A 16,986-nucleotide genomic window follows, 5' to 3' on the forward strand; every position below is an offset into this window, starting at 1 on the left:
TATTGCATGCAATGACTGAACCAATAACAAAATGAATGTCTAAGAAAAACATGAAGAATGACTGGAAAAATAATGGAATGTCTGAATTGGAAGGAAAAATGATTTAATAGACACGTGGGTTCATGGAGTCGGTGCGTGGCGTGGGGGTAGCCAGATGGGGGAGGAGCCGACACGTGTAGAGGGAGCCGAGCCACGTAACGTATGCTTAGGAGCCGTGCGGGCGCACGGAGGAAGTCCCGGGATAGGGAGAAAAGAGCCACGTGATATGCTTATGCACTGTTGAATTCATCACCTTAGATGGTGAATAGTATATATATATGTATATATGTTCTCTAGTTCTTGAACATGGGAGGCTTCCTTGCCTTAGTAGCCTGCTCAAACGCATACGCGATCTCAATCAGCCTTGACTCATAGCCCTTGAGCCCGCCGAAGGTGATACCAAAGGGTGCTCCCAGCTCATCGTAGCCAGCCGGAACGGCGATCCCAGGGAGGCCACCGATGGCGAGGACCGTGGCCGAGCTCGAGTCTGGCGCCACGATGGCATCCAGCTGGTGCTGCCGCATCACCTTCTCCACGCCACCCGCCGTCAGATCGTCCAGCTGCTGGATCGCCGCCGTCTCTGCCGCGCCGATGCCGGTGGTGTTCTGGGCCACCAAGAAGATGAGTTGCCCGAACTGTTTGAGCATCTCCTGCCAATTCCGGAACAAAAACTCTGTCGGTGAGTTGTTCGATCCCATGCATCATTAAAAAACAAAATTATTGGGAGGTAATGGTAAGTGGTAACCTCATCCGGGTGCGCATTGTTGAACACTATTAGTTCAGCCAGGGAGGCCACGGGGGAGCGTGACAGATCGGACGACAGATATGCGTTCAGGGCGATCTTGAACTCTGCTGCTAGAGCTGCCAGCTCCCCACTCACAGTGGCGTTCTGTATCACATCCAGGTTCGCAATCGAAAGGTCCTCTGTCACCACCGCTCCATGTCGCCTTTCAGTAATTACACGTTAGAAACCCAAAACCATTTGATTTACTTGAGAATCATGCATCACTCACCTGAGCGTGTCGAGGTGCTGCTGGTACACCATCTGCCTGACGGATCCATCTGGGAAGCCGAAGAACCCAGCTGGGACGCCAATTCGCTTGCCCCGCAACCCATCCATCTTGAGGAACTGCGCGTATCCACCGTCAGGGATGTATTTGGCCGCTGCTCCCGTAGCCACCGCGTCAGGTTCGTCGTAGCCCACGATCGCATCGAGCACGTGGACGGCGTCAGCCACTGTGCGGCAGATCGGCCTGCATGCGTTTGTGGATTAATTAACTGAATAGGATTATCAATACACGTGCTGCTGCTGCTTACCCGACTGTGTCCTGCCGCGGAGAGACGGGGATGACGCCGGCCCGGCTCGTGAGTCCCACCGTCGGCTTGATTCCTACCACGGAGTTCAACGAGGATGGGCAGAGTATGGACCCGTCGGTTTCTGTTCCTAGCGTCACTGCCGCCATGTTCGCCGCCGCTGCGATTGCCGGGCCTGTGCTTGATCCACAGGGGGGCGAGGACAGAACATACGGATTCTACATGTACATACAAGAACAGTGGCTGAAATCATTATGATGATGGCTTCGCTGCTATGAACTCAATACGAGGACGCTGCTGGTGCTGCCAACAAGAGGATCGAGGTGGATGCGGTGGAGAATTTGGATGGTTTCAAGTGTGGCAGAGCTCATCACTAGTAAAAAAAAGCTTAAAATCTACAGGACAATATATTTTTACATGTGGATTCAGTTATCAACCGTCTGTGCTATTTTTAATAGCGATTTCTTAATAAAACCGTCACTAGATATCGTATTTCTACAGTGTCGGTAGAAATACGATTTGTATTGACGATTTTCTTAAGAAACCGCATATAGAAATCGATTTCTAGTGACGGTTTTCTTAAAAACCGTCACTAGAAATCATTTTTATCATTAATTTTTCGAGATTTTCAAACGACCTCGTATGATGAAACCATCAAAATAAAAGTTGTAAATCTCTAAAAGTTATAAAATTTGTAGTTGATAACATTTTTATTTGAACTCTTTTCGGTTCTCATAAATTGAATCTAAGTATGCTAAATTAAAAATTCAAATTTTGCAAACTACCTCGGATAAAAAAAGTGTCAAAATAAAAGTTGTAGAACTTCAAAAGTTATTCAACTTTGTAGTTGACAACTTTTATATTTGAATTTGTTTACAGTCTCAAATAAGCAATTTGTACTCAGTTGATTGTAATATGTGGACAAAAAACTACAAACTAGACACAAAACATGCTATAGACGGAGTGGTAGTGGAGGGTATGCACGAGGGTGACGTCGGTGGTTCAATTTCTAACAACCTCGTAGTGCACGAAAAATGTCGTGACTTGATGTCTTTAAAACCCGTTTAATGTTTCTAAAAAATAATTTTTACTGGTGGTTTTCTTAACTGAACTGCCAGTGAAAATGGTGGTCCTCAATACCCGTGAAAATGACGACGATTCTAAAAAAACGCTAGTAAAAATAGATTCAAAACCGTCACTATAGAGCTTCTTTGTACTATGCTTTGAAACCCTTTTGGGGTTGCAACATTCGTTATGACTATCATATTGTTCTAGGCAACTTGGTTAATGTTTGGACCCTGTTGGGGCGAAGGCGAACACGCTACCCTTCGCTCTATGACTTCGCCTGCCCATTACGCAGATGGTCACATCCACAACGCGTCGGAAGGCAGGCCGAAGGCGCCGAACGGACGGAGACCTGCGCGGTCCCCTTCGCGGATGGGTTGCACGACGAAGGCTCTGTCGAAGTCTACGGGTCTCCCACGTCGTCACCACCCCGGGAGGCCCATGTGGGATTCGGCCCATGGTAATGGGCCCCGCAAAGATAAGCGGGTTAAGGGCCATGTCTGTAATAGCCTTACCATAATGACTGATTGTAACCTCCCCTCGTTGGAATATTCTGGGGATAAACCGGGTACTCGAGGGCATAAACGTCTTAGACAAGGGACAGGCGGCCGCTCGAGTGCTTATAAATACCCCTGTATAGTGCCCGTAACAGTAATGAGAAAAGCTTTTGGCATTCCTTACTAAACCTTGTAAACACACCTCCCGTTCCCCCGTTGGATTAACCTGCCCGGACGGAAAGGTTCCCAACATTTGGCGCTGCCCGGACGGAATGGTTCCCAACATTTGGCGCCCACCGTTCGTGCTACGAAAAACAACCCGCGATGGCCCCCAAGCGAGCTAATTCGAAGGCTGCCCCATCCATCGACTACGTGGCGAAGGCAGCGGTTCTGGCGGACAAGAAAGGCAAGGCCCTCGCGGACGCCACCCCCCAAGAGGCCTTCGAAGAAGACGCTGTCAATAGCAAAAGGCAGCACGAAGACCACCTCACCCCCGACGGCACCGTACGCACATGTAGTTCCGAAGACGCGCCCCAGGCACCACCGCCAGGCTTCGCTCTACCAGAGGGCGAAGACACTATAGAGGACGGAGAAGTCATCATGCAAGCTACGAGCTCTGCGCATCAAAAACCACCACCTCCAGAAGCAGAAAGAAATCCTAGAAGCCAAGCGTCAACGAGTCACCATGCAAGCCAAGGTGTGCTAGATGATACAAGACGAGGAGCAGAGAGCTCAGAAGCTCGAACAAGAGATCGCGCTCATGCAAGGCGAAGGCCAGTACAACCCACAGCGCGGCCCGCCCGCACCGCCAGCACCTCTCCAGCAGTATGTCCAGGCCGGAGACCCATGCATACCACAGCGCGGCCCTTTAATCCCACCAGTCACATCTTTCCAGGGGATCAACTACCTCGACGAGCGAAGCCCCCTGGCTCCACAACTCCAAGCATCGCCCTGGCCCGCCAACTTTAGGGTCGGCACCTACCCCAAATACAACGGCAGTACCGACCCGACTCAGTACATCATGAGCTACCAGGTAGTCGTCGCATCGTCGGGAGGGGACGACGCCACAATGGCCAAATCCTTCATCATCGCACTCGAAGGCCCGACCTTGACTTGGTACACCAAGTTACCGCCACTATCCATTGATTCCTGGAAAGGGCTTCGCGACAAGTTCCTGCTCAACTTTCAGGGGTACCGACCTGACACAGACGCCCTGGCCGAATTGTCTCTCTGCAAGCAGCAAAAGAAGGAAACCCTTCGCGAGTACTACATGAAATTTCTGACGCTCAAATCGCAACTGCCATCAGTTGACGACCACATCGCAATCCATTACGCCATCAGCGGTCTTCGGGCTGGTGTCCTGTATAGTCTTTGCATCAGGGACCCACCCAAGAATCTACAAGAGCTATACCGATTATTTGAGAAGTACGCCAGCTCCGAAGAGCTCCATCAACGCAAGGTCGAGTCTCAGCGGAAGCCCAAGGACCCTCCGCAGCCCAGCAGGACCTAGACCCGGCCGGCGGAGCCAGACTCCGGCCGAGACAACCGCAATCATCATCAGGTGCACAACATTGCCAACCAGCAGCCCGCCAGAGAAACCATCCGTCGTTAGGAATACCACCCTAGGGCCGTGGCAATGGAACAAGGGGAAGAGGCCGCGGCCAGACACAGCAGCCGTGCAGATTCTATTGTATGTTTCACGGCGAAGACTGCGCTCACCCAACAAGGGATTGTTCGGAGACCAAGGCCACCAGAGACAGAATGTCCAGAGCTCAACCGGCCGACAACTAGAGGGTAGTAGCGCACACAAACCATCAACAACAACCCTACCACAACGAGCAAATCCAGCATCCACCCAACCACGCTTATCAGCACCAAGAGGTCGAGGTCCTACCACCACCGCCTCCGCATCACCAAAATCCACCACACCACCACCACCACCCACAAGCATCCAAACAGGAGGACTTCGCTGAACCACCATATCGGGGAGTTATCCATATGATCACCGGGGGATCGAGCATGGACTTCGACACAAAGCGACTAAAAAGGACCACTACCGAAGCGTGAACCATGTCGCCCTCACTGGTCCAGTAGTGCAGACGAAGTGGTCCCATGTACCGCTCACCTTCGACGCGAGAGACGTCGACCTACGCAGCGCTCCTCACGCAGACGACTTGGTGATCAATTACAGTGTGGCAGGCTGGGATTTACACAAAGTGCTGGTCGACAATGGGAGTTAAGCCGACATTATTTTCCTGCACGCCTTTGATCGCATGGGAATAAGCCACAACCTACTCAAACCTGTAAACAATCCCCTTCACAGTTTCGGTGGCAAGGGCACCTTCCCCGTCGGCAAGATCGAGCTCCCCCTGTCATTTGGTACAGCGCCCAATGCACGAAGTGAGCAAGTCACCTTCGACATTGTCGACATGATCTATCCATACAATGCCATAATGGGTCGATGGTCAATCAACAAGTTTGAGGCGGCCATTCACGAACTCTACCTTTGCATGAAAATCCCAGGCCCGCAAGGCATGATCACTGTCTACGACAACCAGCAAACAGCGTGCAACATTGAAAAGGACTTCGGGCAACGGAACGTACACTGCCTCACGGCAAAGCGCGAAGACTTTGAAAGCAGTCACACGATCGCAGACGAAAAAGTCAAAGCGCAGCTCCAAAGTAACGACGAAACGAAGGCGGGTACCCCTCGGTCCGGCAACGCCCAGGCAAACGGTCATAATAAGCGAAGACCTGACCTTGCAAGACGAGGAAAAGCTCATTTCTTGTCTCTCCCGCAACAAGGATGTCTTCGCTTGGTCGGCCCTCGACCTGGTCGGAGTCAGCCGCTCCATCATCGAGCACAGCCTGGGCATCGACCCTTCGGTGTGCCCAAAAAAACAGCGATTACAAAAAATGTCCGATGAGAAAACTAAAGCAGCCAAGGCCGAGGTGCACCGCCTGCTAGAAGCCAAATTCATCGAGCCAATCGCTTATCCGACATGGCTCGCCAATGTGGTCATGGTGCAAAAGAAGAGCGGCAAGTGGCGCACGTGCATAGACTTCACAAGCCTCAATAAGGCTTGTCCCAAGGATAACTTCCCCTTGCCACGGATCGACAAAATAGTCGATAGCGCAGCAGGCTGCGAAGTCATGTCACTCCTTGATTGTTTCTCCGGATACCACCAGATTTACATGAAAGGGCAGGACAAGGCAAGCACAAGCTTCATCACACCCTTCGGCACATACTGCTGCGTAAGAATGCCAAAAGGACTCAAGAATGCCAGATCCACCTTCTCTCGCCTCACCAAGAGGGTCCTCGAAAGCCAAGTCGGCCGCAACATTTTCACCTACGTGGACGACATCGTAGTTGCCAGCAAAAACAAAGAAGATCACCTAGCCGATCTTGCAGAAACATTCGCCAACATGGGCGATGCACGGCTCCGTCTCAACCCTGAGAAGTGTGTCTTCGGAGTTCATCAGGGGAAAATACTTGGTTACTGAAAGGGAATTAGGCTTACACCTATTTCCCAAAATGATTTTGGTGGTTGAATTGCCCAACACAAATAATTGGACTAACTAGTTTGCTCTAGTCTATAAGTTATACAGGTGCCAAAGGTTCACAACAAGCCAATAAAAAGACCAAGAAAAGGGTTCAACAAAAATAGCAAGGGATAATCGAAGTGTGCCCTGGTATGGCGCACCGGACTGTCCGGTGTGCCACCGGACAGTGTTCGGTGCACCAGGGGACTCCAAGCTGAACTCCACACCTTCGGGAATTCTCAGAGGCGCTTCGCTATAATTCACCGGACTGTCCGGTGTACCACCGGACAGTGTCCGGTGCCCCAAGGGAGAGCAACTCTGAACTCGCCAGCTTCAGATTTTCGCTCCGCTAAAATTCACCGGACATGTCCGGTGCACACCGGACTGTCCGGTGAGCCAGCGGAGCAACGACTACTTCGCGCGCAACGGTCGACTGCAACGCATTAAATGCGTGCCTGCGCGCGCAGAGGAGCAGTGCACGCGCGGGTGGCACACCGGACAGTCTACAGGACTTGTCCGGTGCACCACCGGACAGCCAGGCGGGTCCACTCGTCAGAGCTCCAACGGTCGGAACCCTAACGGCCGGGTGACGTGGCTGGCGCACCGGACACTATCCGGTGGCGCACCGGACTATCCGGTGCGCCCGTCGACAGCAGCCTTCACCAAACGGCTAGTTTGGTGGTTGGGGTTATAAATACCTCCAACCACCCCTCATTCAAGACATCCAAGTTTCCACCCTCCAACTACTTACAAGAGCTCTAGCATTCAATACAAGACACACCAAAGAGATCAAATCCTCTCCCAACTCCACATAAAGCGTTAGTGATTAGAGAGAGTGATTTGTCGTGTTCATTTGAGCCCTTGCGCTTGGATCGCTTCTTTTCTTTCTCATTCTTTCTTGAGATCAAACTCACTTGTATTTGAGGCAAGAGACACCAATCGTGTGGTGGTCCTTGCGGGAACTTCGTGTTCCATTTGTTTGAGAAGAAGAAGCTCACTCGGTGTGAGGGACCGTTTGAGAGAGGGAAAGGGTTGAAAGACACCCAGTCTTTTTGACCACCTCAACGGGGAGTAGGTTTGCAAGAACCGAACCTCGGTAAAACAAATCCGTGTGTCACACTCTTTATTCGCTTGCGATTTGCTTTGTGCCCTCTCTCTCGGACTCATTATTATTTATAACGCTAACCCGGCTTGTAGTTGTGATTAACTTTGTAAATTTCAGTTTCGCCCTATTCACCCCCCTCTAGGCGACTTTCAATTGGTATCAGAGCCCGGTGCTTCATTAGAGCCTAACCGATCGAAGTGATGTCGGGAGATCACGCCAAGAAGGAGATAGAGACCGGCGACAAGCCCACTACAAGCCATGGGAAGACTTCATCGGAAGAGTGCCGCAACAAGGGAAAGGGGAAGGAAAAGAAATCCTCTTCCCACAAGTCGCGTCGGAGTGGCGACAAGAAAAAGAAGATGAGGAAGGTGGTCTACTACGAGACCGACACTTCATCGCCTTCCACCTCCGGCTCCGACGCGCCGTCCGTCACTTCTAAGCGCCATGAGCGCAAGAAGTTTAGTAAGACCCCCCTACGCTATCCTCGCATTCCTAAACATACACCTTTACTTTCTGTCCCATTAGGCAAACCACCAACTTTTGATGGTGAAGGTTATGCTAGGTGGAGTGATATGATGCGATATCACCTAACCTCACTCCAAAAAAGTATATGGGATATTGTTGAGTTTGGTGTACAGGTACCATCCGTAGGGGATGAAGATTATGATGAGGACGAAGTGGCCCAAATCCAACACTTCAACTCCCAAGCCACAACTATACTCCTCGCTTCTCTAAGTCGAGAGGAGTATAATAAGGTGCAAGGGTTGAAGAGTGCTAAGGAGATTTGGGACGTGCTAAAGACCGCGCACGAAGGAGACGAGGTGACCAAGATCACCAAACGGGAAACGATCGAGGGGGAGCTCGGTCGCTTCCGTCTTCGCCAAGGGGAGGAGCCACAAGATATGTACAACCGGCTCAAAACCTTGGTGAACAAAGTGCGCAACCTCGAGAGCAAAAAATGGGATGACCACGAGGTGGTTAAGGTTATTCTTAGATCACTTGTTTTCCTTAACCCTACTCAAGTTCAATTAATTCGTGGCAATCCTAGATATACACTAATGACTCCCGAGGAAGTAATCGGGAATTTTGTGAGCTTTGAATTGATTATCAAAGGCTCAAAGAAGATCAACGAGCTTGATGGCCCCTCCGCGCCCAAAGCACAACCGGTTGCATTCAAGGCAACGGAGGAAAAGAAGGAGGAGTCTACATCAAGTAGACAACCAATCGACGCCTCCAAGCTCGACAATGAGGAAATGGCGCTCATCATCAAGAGCTTCCGCCAAATCCTCAAGCAAAGGAGGGGGAAGTATTACAAGCCCCGCTCCAAGAAGGTTTGCTACAAGTGTGGTAAGCCCGGTCACTTTATCGCCAAATGTTCTATTTCTAGTGACAGTGACAGGGTCGGCGACAAGAAGGGGAGAAGAAAGGAAAAGAAGAGGTACCACAAGAAGAAGGGCGGCGATGCCCATGTTTGCCGGGAGTGGGACTCCGATGAGAGCTCCACTGACTCCTCCTTCGACGAGGACGCCACAAACATCGCTGTCACCAAGGGTCTTCTCTTCCCCAACGTCGGCCACAAGTGCCCCATGGCAAAGGACAGCAAAAAGAAGAAGGTAAAATCAAGATCCTCCACTAAATATGAAACCTCTAGTGATGAGGATAATTGTAGTGATGAGGAGGATAACTTGCGCACCCTTTTTGCCAACCTTAACATGCAACAAAAGGAAAAATTAAATGAATTAATTAGTGCTATTCATGAAAAGGATGATCTCTTGGATTCCCAAGAGGACTTCCTTATTAAAGAAAACAAGAAGCATGTTAAGGTTAAGAATGCTTATGCTCTAGAAGTAGAAAAATGTGAAAAATTATCTAGTGAGCTAAGCACTTGCCATGACACTATTGTCAACCTTAGGAATGAGAATGCTAGTTTAGTTGCTAAGGTTGATTCAAATGTTTGTGATGCTTCACTTTCCAATCTTAGAGATGATAATGCTAATTTGCTTGCTAAGATTGAAGAATTGAATATCTCTCTTGATAGCCTTAGGATAGAGAATGAAAAATTGCTTGCTAAGGCTAAAGATTTTGATGTTTGCAATGTTACTATTTCTAACCTTAGAAGTGAAAATGATATATTACATGCTAAGGTGATAGAATTAAAATCTTGCAAACCCTCTACATCTACTGTTGAGCATGTTTCTATTTGCACTAGATGTAGAGATGTTGATATTGATGCTATTCATGATCATACGGTCTTAATCAAGCAACAAAATGATCATATAGCAAAATTAGATGCTAAAATTGCCGAGCATGAACTTGAAAATGAAAAATTTAAATTTGCTCATAGTATGCTTTATAGTGGGAGACGCCCTGGCATAAAGAATGACATTGGCTTCCAAAAGGGGGACAATGTCAAACTTAATGCCCCTCCTAAGAAATTGTCCAACTTTGTTAAGGGCAAGGCTCCCATGCCTCAGGATAACGAGGGCTATATTTTATACCCTGCCGGTTATCCCGAGAGCAAGATTAGGAGAATTCACTCTAGGAAGTCTCACTCTGGCCCTAATCATGCTTTTATGTATAAGGGTGAGGCATCTAGCTCTAGGCAACCAACCCATGCTAAGTTGCCTAAGAAGAAAACTCCTAATGCATCAAATGAACATAGCATTTCATTTAAATCTTTTGATGCATCTTATGTGTTAACTAACAAATTCGGCAAGGTAGTTGCCAAATATGTTGGGGGCAAACACAAGGGATCTAAAACTTGTGTTTGGGTACCCAAAGTTCTTGTGTCTAATGCCAAAGGACCCAAAACCATTTGGGTACCTAAAGTCAAGAACTAAACTTGTTTTGTAGGTTTATGCATCCGGGGGCTCAAGTTGGATAATCGATAGCGGGTGCACAAACCATATGACAGGGGAGAAGAAGATGTTCTCCTCCTATGAGAAAAACCAAGATCCCCAAAGAGCGATCACATTCGGGGATGGAAACCAAGGTTTGGTCAAAGGTTTGGGTAAAATTGCTATATCACCTGACCATTCCATTTCCAATGTTTTTCTTGTAGACTCTTTAGATTACAATTTGCTTTTTGTATCTCAATTATGTCAAATGGGCGAGAACTTTCTTTTTACTAATGTAGGTGTCACTGTATTTAGAAGAAGTGATGATTCAATAGCATTTAAGGGAGTGTTAGAGGGTGAGCTATACTTGGTAGATTTTGATAGAGCTGAACTCGACACTTGCTTGATTGCTAAGACTAACATGGGTTGGCTCTGGCACCGCCGACTAGCCCATGTTGGAATGAAGAATCTTCATAAGCTTCTAAAGGGAGAGCACATTTTAGGATTAACAAATGTTCATTTTGAGAAAGACGGGATTTGTAGCGCATGTTAGGCCGGAAAGCAAGTTGGTGTTCATCATCCGCATAAGAACATCATGACGACTGACAGGCCACTGGAGCTCCTACACATGGACCTATTCGGCCCGATAGCTTACATAAGCATCGGCGGGAGTAAGTACTGTCTAGTTATTGTGGATGATTATTCTCGCTTCACTTGGGTGTTCTTTTTGCAGGAAAAATCTCATACCGAAGAGACTTTAAAAGGATTCTTGAGACGGGCTCAAAATGAGTTCGGCTTAAGGATCAAGAAAATTAGAAGCGACAACGGGACGGAGTTCAAGAACTCTCAAATCGAAGGCTTCCTTGAGGAGGAGGGCATCAAGCATGAGTTCTCTTCTCCCTACACCCCACAACAAAATGGTGTAGTGGAGAGGAAGAATAGAACTCTATTGGACATGGCAAGGACCATGCTTGATGAGTACAAGACTTCGGATCGGTTTTGGGCCGAGGCAATCAACACCGCCTGCTACGCCATCAACCGGTTGTATCTACACCGAATCCTCAAGAAGACATCATACGAACTCCTAACCGGTAAAAAGCCCAATATTTCATATTTTAGAGTCTTTGGTAGCAAATGCTTTATTCTTGTTAAAAGAGGTAGAAAATCTAAATTTGCTCCTAAGACTGTAGAAGGCTTTTTACTAGGATATGATTCAAACACAAGGGCATATAGAGTCGTTAACAAGTCCACTAGACAAGTTGAAGTTTCTTGTGACGTTGTGTTTGATGAAACTAACGGCTCTCAAGAAGAGCAAGTTGATCTTGATGAGATAGGTGATGAAGAGGCTCCGTGCATCGCGCTAAGGAACATGTCCATTGGGGATGTGTGTCCTAAGAATCCGAAGAGCCTCCAAATGCACAAGATCAACCATCCTCCTCCACGCAAGCATCTCCACCAACTCAAAATAAGAATGAGGCTCAAGTTGATGAAGGAGAAGATCAACCATCCTCCTCCACGCAAGCATCTCCACCACCTCAAGATGACGGCAATGATCAAGGGGGAGATGCAAATGATCAAGACAAGGAGGATGAAGAACCAAGGTTGCCACACCCAAGAGTCCACCAAGCAATCCAACGAGATCACCTCGTCGACACCATCCTCGGCGACATTCATAAGGGGGTAACCACTAGATCTCGTGTTGCACATTTTTGTGAGTATTACTCTTTTGTTTCCTCTATTGAGCCACACAAGGTAGAGGAAGCACTACAAGATTCGGATTGGGTGGTGGCGATGCAAGAGGAGCTCAACAATTTCACTAGGAACGAGGTATGGCATTTAGTTCCACGTCCTAATCAAAATGTTGTAGGAACCAAATGGGTCTTCCGCAACAAGCAAGATGAGCATGGTGTGGTGACAAGGAACAAAGCCCGACTTGTGGCCAAGGGGTATTCACAAGTCGAAGGTTTGGATTTCGGTGAAACCTATGCACCCGTAGCTAGGCTTGAGTCAATTCGTATATTACTTGCCTATGCTACTTACCATGGCTTTAAGCTTTATCAAATGGACGTGAAAAGTGCCTTCCTCAACGGACCAATCAAGGAAGAGGTCTATGTTGAGCAACCTCCCGGCTTTGAGGATAGTGAGTATCCTAACCATGTCTATAGACTATCTAAGGCGCTTTATGGGCTCAAGAAAGCCCCAAGAGCATGGTATGAATGCCTAAGAGATTTCCTTATTGCTAATGGCTTCAAAGTCAGAAAAGCCGATCCTACTCTATTTACTAAAACTCTTGACAATGATTTGTTTGTATGCCAAATTTATGTTGATGACATTATCTTTGGGTCTACTAACGAATCTACATGTGAGGAATTTAGTAGGATCATGACACAAAAATTCGAGATGTCGATGATGGGGGAGTTGAAGTACTTCTTGGGATTTCAAGTGAAACAACTCCAAGAGGGCACCTTCATTAGCCAAACGAAGTATACTCAAGACATTCTAAGCAAGTTTGGGATGAAGGATGCCAAGCCCATCAAGACACCCATGGGAACCAATGGGCATCTCGACCTCGACACGGAAGGTAAATCCGTAGATCAAAAGGTATACCGGTCGATGATAGGCTCTTTGCTCTATTTATGTGCATCTCGACCGGACATTATGCTTTCCGTATGCATGTGTGCAAGATTCCAAGCCGACCCTAAGGAAGCTCACCTTACGGCCGTAAAACGAATCTTGAGATATTAAGCTTATACTCCTAAGTTTGGGCTTTGGTATCCTAGGGGATCCACTTTTGATTTAATTGGTTATTCGGATGCCGATTGGGCGGGGTGTAAGATTAATAGAAAGAGCACATCGGGGACTTGCCAGTTCTTGGGAAGATCCCTGGTGTCTTGGGCTTCAAAGAAGCAAAATTCCGTAGCTCTTTCTACCGCCGAAGCCGAGTATATTGCAGCAGGCCATTGTTGCGCGCAATTACTTTGGATGAGGCAAACCCTTAGGGACTATGGTTACAAATTAACCAAAGTTCCTCTTCTATGTGATAATGAGAGTGCAATCTGCATGGCTGATAATCCCGTTGAGCATAGCCGCACTAAACACATAGCCATTCGGTATCATTTTCTAAGGGATCACCAACAAAAGGGAGATATCGAGATTGCATATATTAACACTAAAGATCAATTAGCCGATATCTTTACCAAGCCACTAGAAGAACAAACTTTTAACAAACTTAGGCATGAGCTAAATATTCTTGATTATAGGAATTTCTTTTGATATCTTGCATACATAACTCATAAATATACCTTTGATCATATATCTTTCATGTGTTATGACTAATGTGTTTTCAAGTATATTTCAAACCAAGTCATAGGTATATTGAAAGGGAATTGGAGTCTTCGGTGAAGACAAAGGCTTCCACTCCACTCCATAACTCATCCTTCGCCGTCGCTTCAAGCAACTCTCCGCATTTGGTATAATCTTCACTCCTATTTTGTTTACCAAAGGGGAGAAAGTAGTTCCAAGGGCTCTAATGATTCCATTTTTGGCGATTTATGCCAAAGGGGGAGAGAGAGCATGAGCCCCAAGCAAAAGGACTGCACCACCACCAATTTCAAAAAATTTATTCTTTCAATTTGGTTTTAAAGAAGGATTTTCAAATTGGTATCTTATTTGTGATGTAATTTCAAATTGGTACACCCTCTTCAAAATTAACATCAAAACCCTCTTGAACACTAAGAGGAGGATTTCATTAAGGGGGAGTTTTGTTTAGTCAAAAGAAAAGCATTTGAAACAGGGGGAGAAAATTTCAAATCTTGAAAATGCTTTGCAAAATCTTATTCATTTACCTTTGACTATTTGCAAAAGAACTTTGAAAAGAATTTACAAAAGAATTTGCAAAAACAAAACATGTGGTGCAAGCGTGGTCCAAAATGTTAAATAAGAAAGAAACAATCCATGCGTATCTTATGAGTATTTATATTGGCTCAATTCTAAGTAACCTTTGCAGTTACAATTATGCAAACTAGTTCAATTATGCACTTCTATACTTGCTTTGGTTTGTGTTGGCATCAATCACCAAAAAGGGGGAGATTGAAAGGGAATTAGGCTTACACCTATTTCCTAAAATGATTTTGGTGGTTGAATTACCCAACACAAATAATTGGACTAACTAATTTGCTCTAGTCTATAAGTTATACAAGTGCCAAAGGTTCACAACAAGCCAATAAAAAGACCAAGAAAAGGGCTCAACAAAAAGAGCAAGGGATAACCGAAGTGTGCCCTGGTCTGGCGCACCGGACTGTCCGGTGCACCTCCGGACAGTGTCCGGTGCACCAGGGGACTCCAAGCTGAACTCCACACCTTCGGGAATTCTCAGAGGCGCTTCGCTATAATTCACCGGACTGTCCGGTGTACCACCGGACTGTCCGGTGTACCACCGGACAGTGTCCGGTGCCCCAAGGGAGAGCAACTCTGAACTCGCCAGCTTCAGATTTTCGCTCCGCTAAAATTCACCGGACATGTCCGGTGCACACCGGACTGTCCGGTGAGCCAGCGGAGCAACGACTACTTCACGCGCAACGGTCGACTGCAACACATTAAATGTGCGCCTGCACGCGCGGGTGGCACACAGGACAGTCTACAGGACTTGTCTGGTGCACCACCGGACAGCCAGGCATGCCCACTCCTCAGAGCTCCAACGGTCGGAACCCTAACGACCGGGTGACGTGGCTGGCGCACCGGACACTGTCCGGTGCGCCCGTCGACATCAGCCTTCACCAAACGGCTAGTTTGGTGGTTGCGGTTATAAATACCCCCAACCACCCCTCATTCAAGACATCCAAGTTTCCACCCTCCAACTACTTACAAGAGCTCTAGCATTCAATACAAGACACACCAAAGAGATCAAATCCTCACCCAACTCCACACAAAGCGTTAGTGATTAGAGAGAGTGATTTGGCGTGTTCATTTGAGCTCTTGCGCTTGGATCACTTCTTTTCTTTCTCATTCTTTCTTGAGATCAAACTCACTTGTATTTGAGGCAAGAGACACCAATCGTGTGGTGGACCTTGCGGGAACTTCGTGTTTCATTTGTTTGAGAAGAAGAAGCTCACTCGGTCCGAGGGACCGTTTGAGAGAGGGAAAGGGTTGAAAGAGACCCGATCTTTGTGACCACCTCAACGGGGAGTAGGTTTGCAAGAACCGAACCTCGGTAAAACAAATCCGTGTGTCACAATCTTTATTCGCTTGCGATTTGCTTTGCGCCCTCTCTCTCGGACTCATTATTATTTCTAACGCTAACCCGGCTTGTAGTTGTGATTAACTTTGTAAATTTCAGTTTCGCCCTATTCACCCCCCTCTAGGCGACTTTCAGTTACCTAGTATCGCACCGAGGTATCAAAGCCAGCCCACCAAAATACAGGCAATCTTAAACATGGCGCCCCCGCAGTCCACCAGGGACGTCTAGCGACTGACAGGCAGATTGGCCACCCTGAACAGATTCATCTCTGAATCCACAGAGTGGAGTCTACCCTTCCTCAAGACACTGCATGGTGCAAAAGACTTCGCTTGAGGACCAGAGCAAGCGGCGGCTTTCGAGTCGCTCAAACAACACTTGACCGACCTGGCCACCCTCACAAGTCCTGACCCTTGGCTACGACTGTTTCTCTACATCGTGGCCTCAGCATGTGCAGTCAGCACATCACTAGTCCAAGAGCGGAACAGCAAGGGCAAAAGTCGGCAGTGCCCAGTATACTATGTCTCCGAAGTCCTCACGGCTTCTAAGTGCAACATGACTGAAATCGAGAAAATATCATACGCAGTTGTCTTGGCTTCACGTAAGCTCAGACACTACTTCGAGGCATTCAAAGTACGGGTCACTTCGGACAGGGGTCTGGGAGAATTGTTCAGGAATCCGGAGGCATCTGCCAGAATTACCAAATGGGCAGCTGAGTTATCCGGGTACCACATCACCTTCGAACCCAGAATGGCGATCAAATCACAGGTCCTTGCCGACTTCATCATCGACTGGACAAGATCTGTGCGGCCACAAGAGGAGTCTTTGGAAAAAATCTGGACTATCCACTACGACGGCGCAAGGTGCCATGCGGGGGCAGGCGCTGCAGCAATCATCACATCACCCGCCGGCGTCAAGTACAGATACGCAACGCGCCTCAGCTTTGCTTTAGAGTTCGACAGGTGCACTAACAACATAGCAGAGTACGAAGCTGTCATCCTGGGACTTCGCAAGTTACGAGCCCTCGGTGTCACCACGTGCATAATCAGGACAGACTCCAAGGTTGTCGTCGGCCAGATCGAAAAGGAGTACTTAGCAAAGGAGCCCATGCTCATGCAATATCTCACCGCCGTCCGCAGCCTCGAGAAGCAATTCAAGGGTTTCACACTACAGCATGTCGACCACAACAAGAACGAAGAGGCCGACGCGTTGGCCATGGCGGCGGCCAAGGATGGAGGCATGCCTTCCAACGTGTTCTACCACATCATCGGCACGCCCACTGTCCGCAGTCCTGAATGTTTGCAAATAACTCAGGGCGCCAAGGGCCACCGAATTGTCAACCTCATCATGGCC

At 47.9% G+C, this 16,986-nt stretch overlaps 1 protein-coding gene across 1 annotated transcript; it reads right to left on the reverse strand.

Annotated features, from left to right (window-relative positions):
- Positions 1 to 277: 277 nt before the first annotated feature.
- On the reverse strand, positions 278 to 1,565 carry LOC103646736 (probable amidase At4g34880). Its single transcript, XM_020548372.3, has 4 exons — positions 1,357 to 1,565; positions 1,053 to 1,292; positions 785 to 986; positions 278 to 689 (listed from the first exon to the last, which is right to left on the reverse strand). Exons 1-4 carry the CDS (start codon positions 1,500 to 1,502, stop codon positions 333 to 335), a joined length of 945 nt encoding a protein of 314 aa, XP_020403961.1. The 5' UTR covers positions 1,503 to 1,565; the 3' UTR covers positions 278 to 332.
- Between the last annotated feature and the right edge of the window lie 15,421 nt (positions 1,566 to 16,986).

Source organism: Zea mays, chromosome 2 (assembly GCF_902167145.1).
Source record: "Zea mays cultivar B73 chromosome 2, Zm-B73-REFERENCE-NAM-5.0, whole genome shotgun sequence".
Lineage (NCBI taxonomy): Eukaryota > Viridiplantae > Streptophyta > Magnoliopsida > Poales > Poaceae > Zea > Zea mays.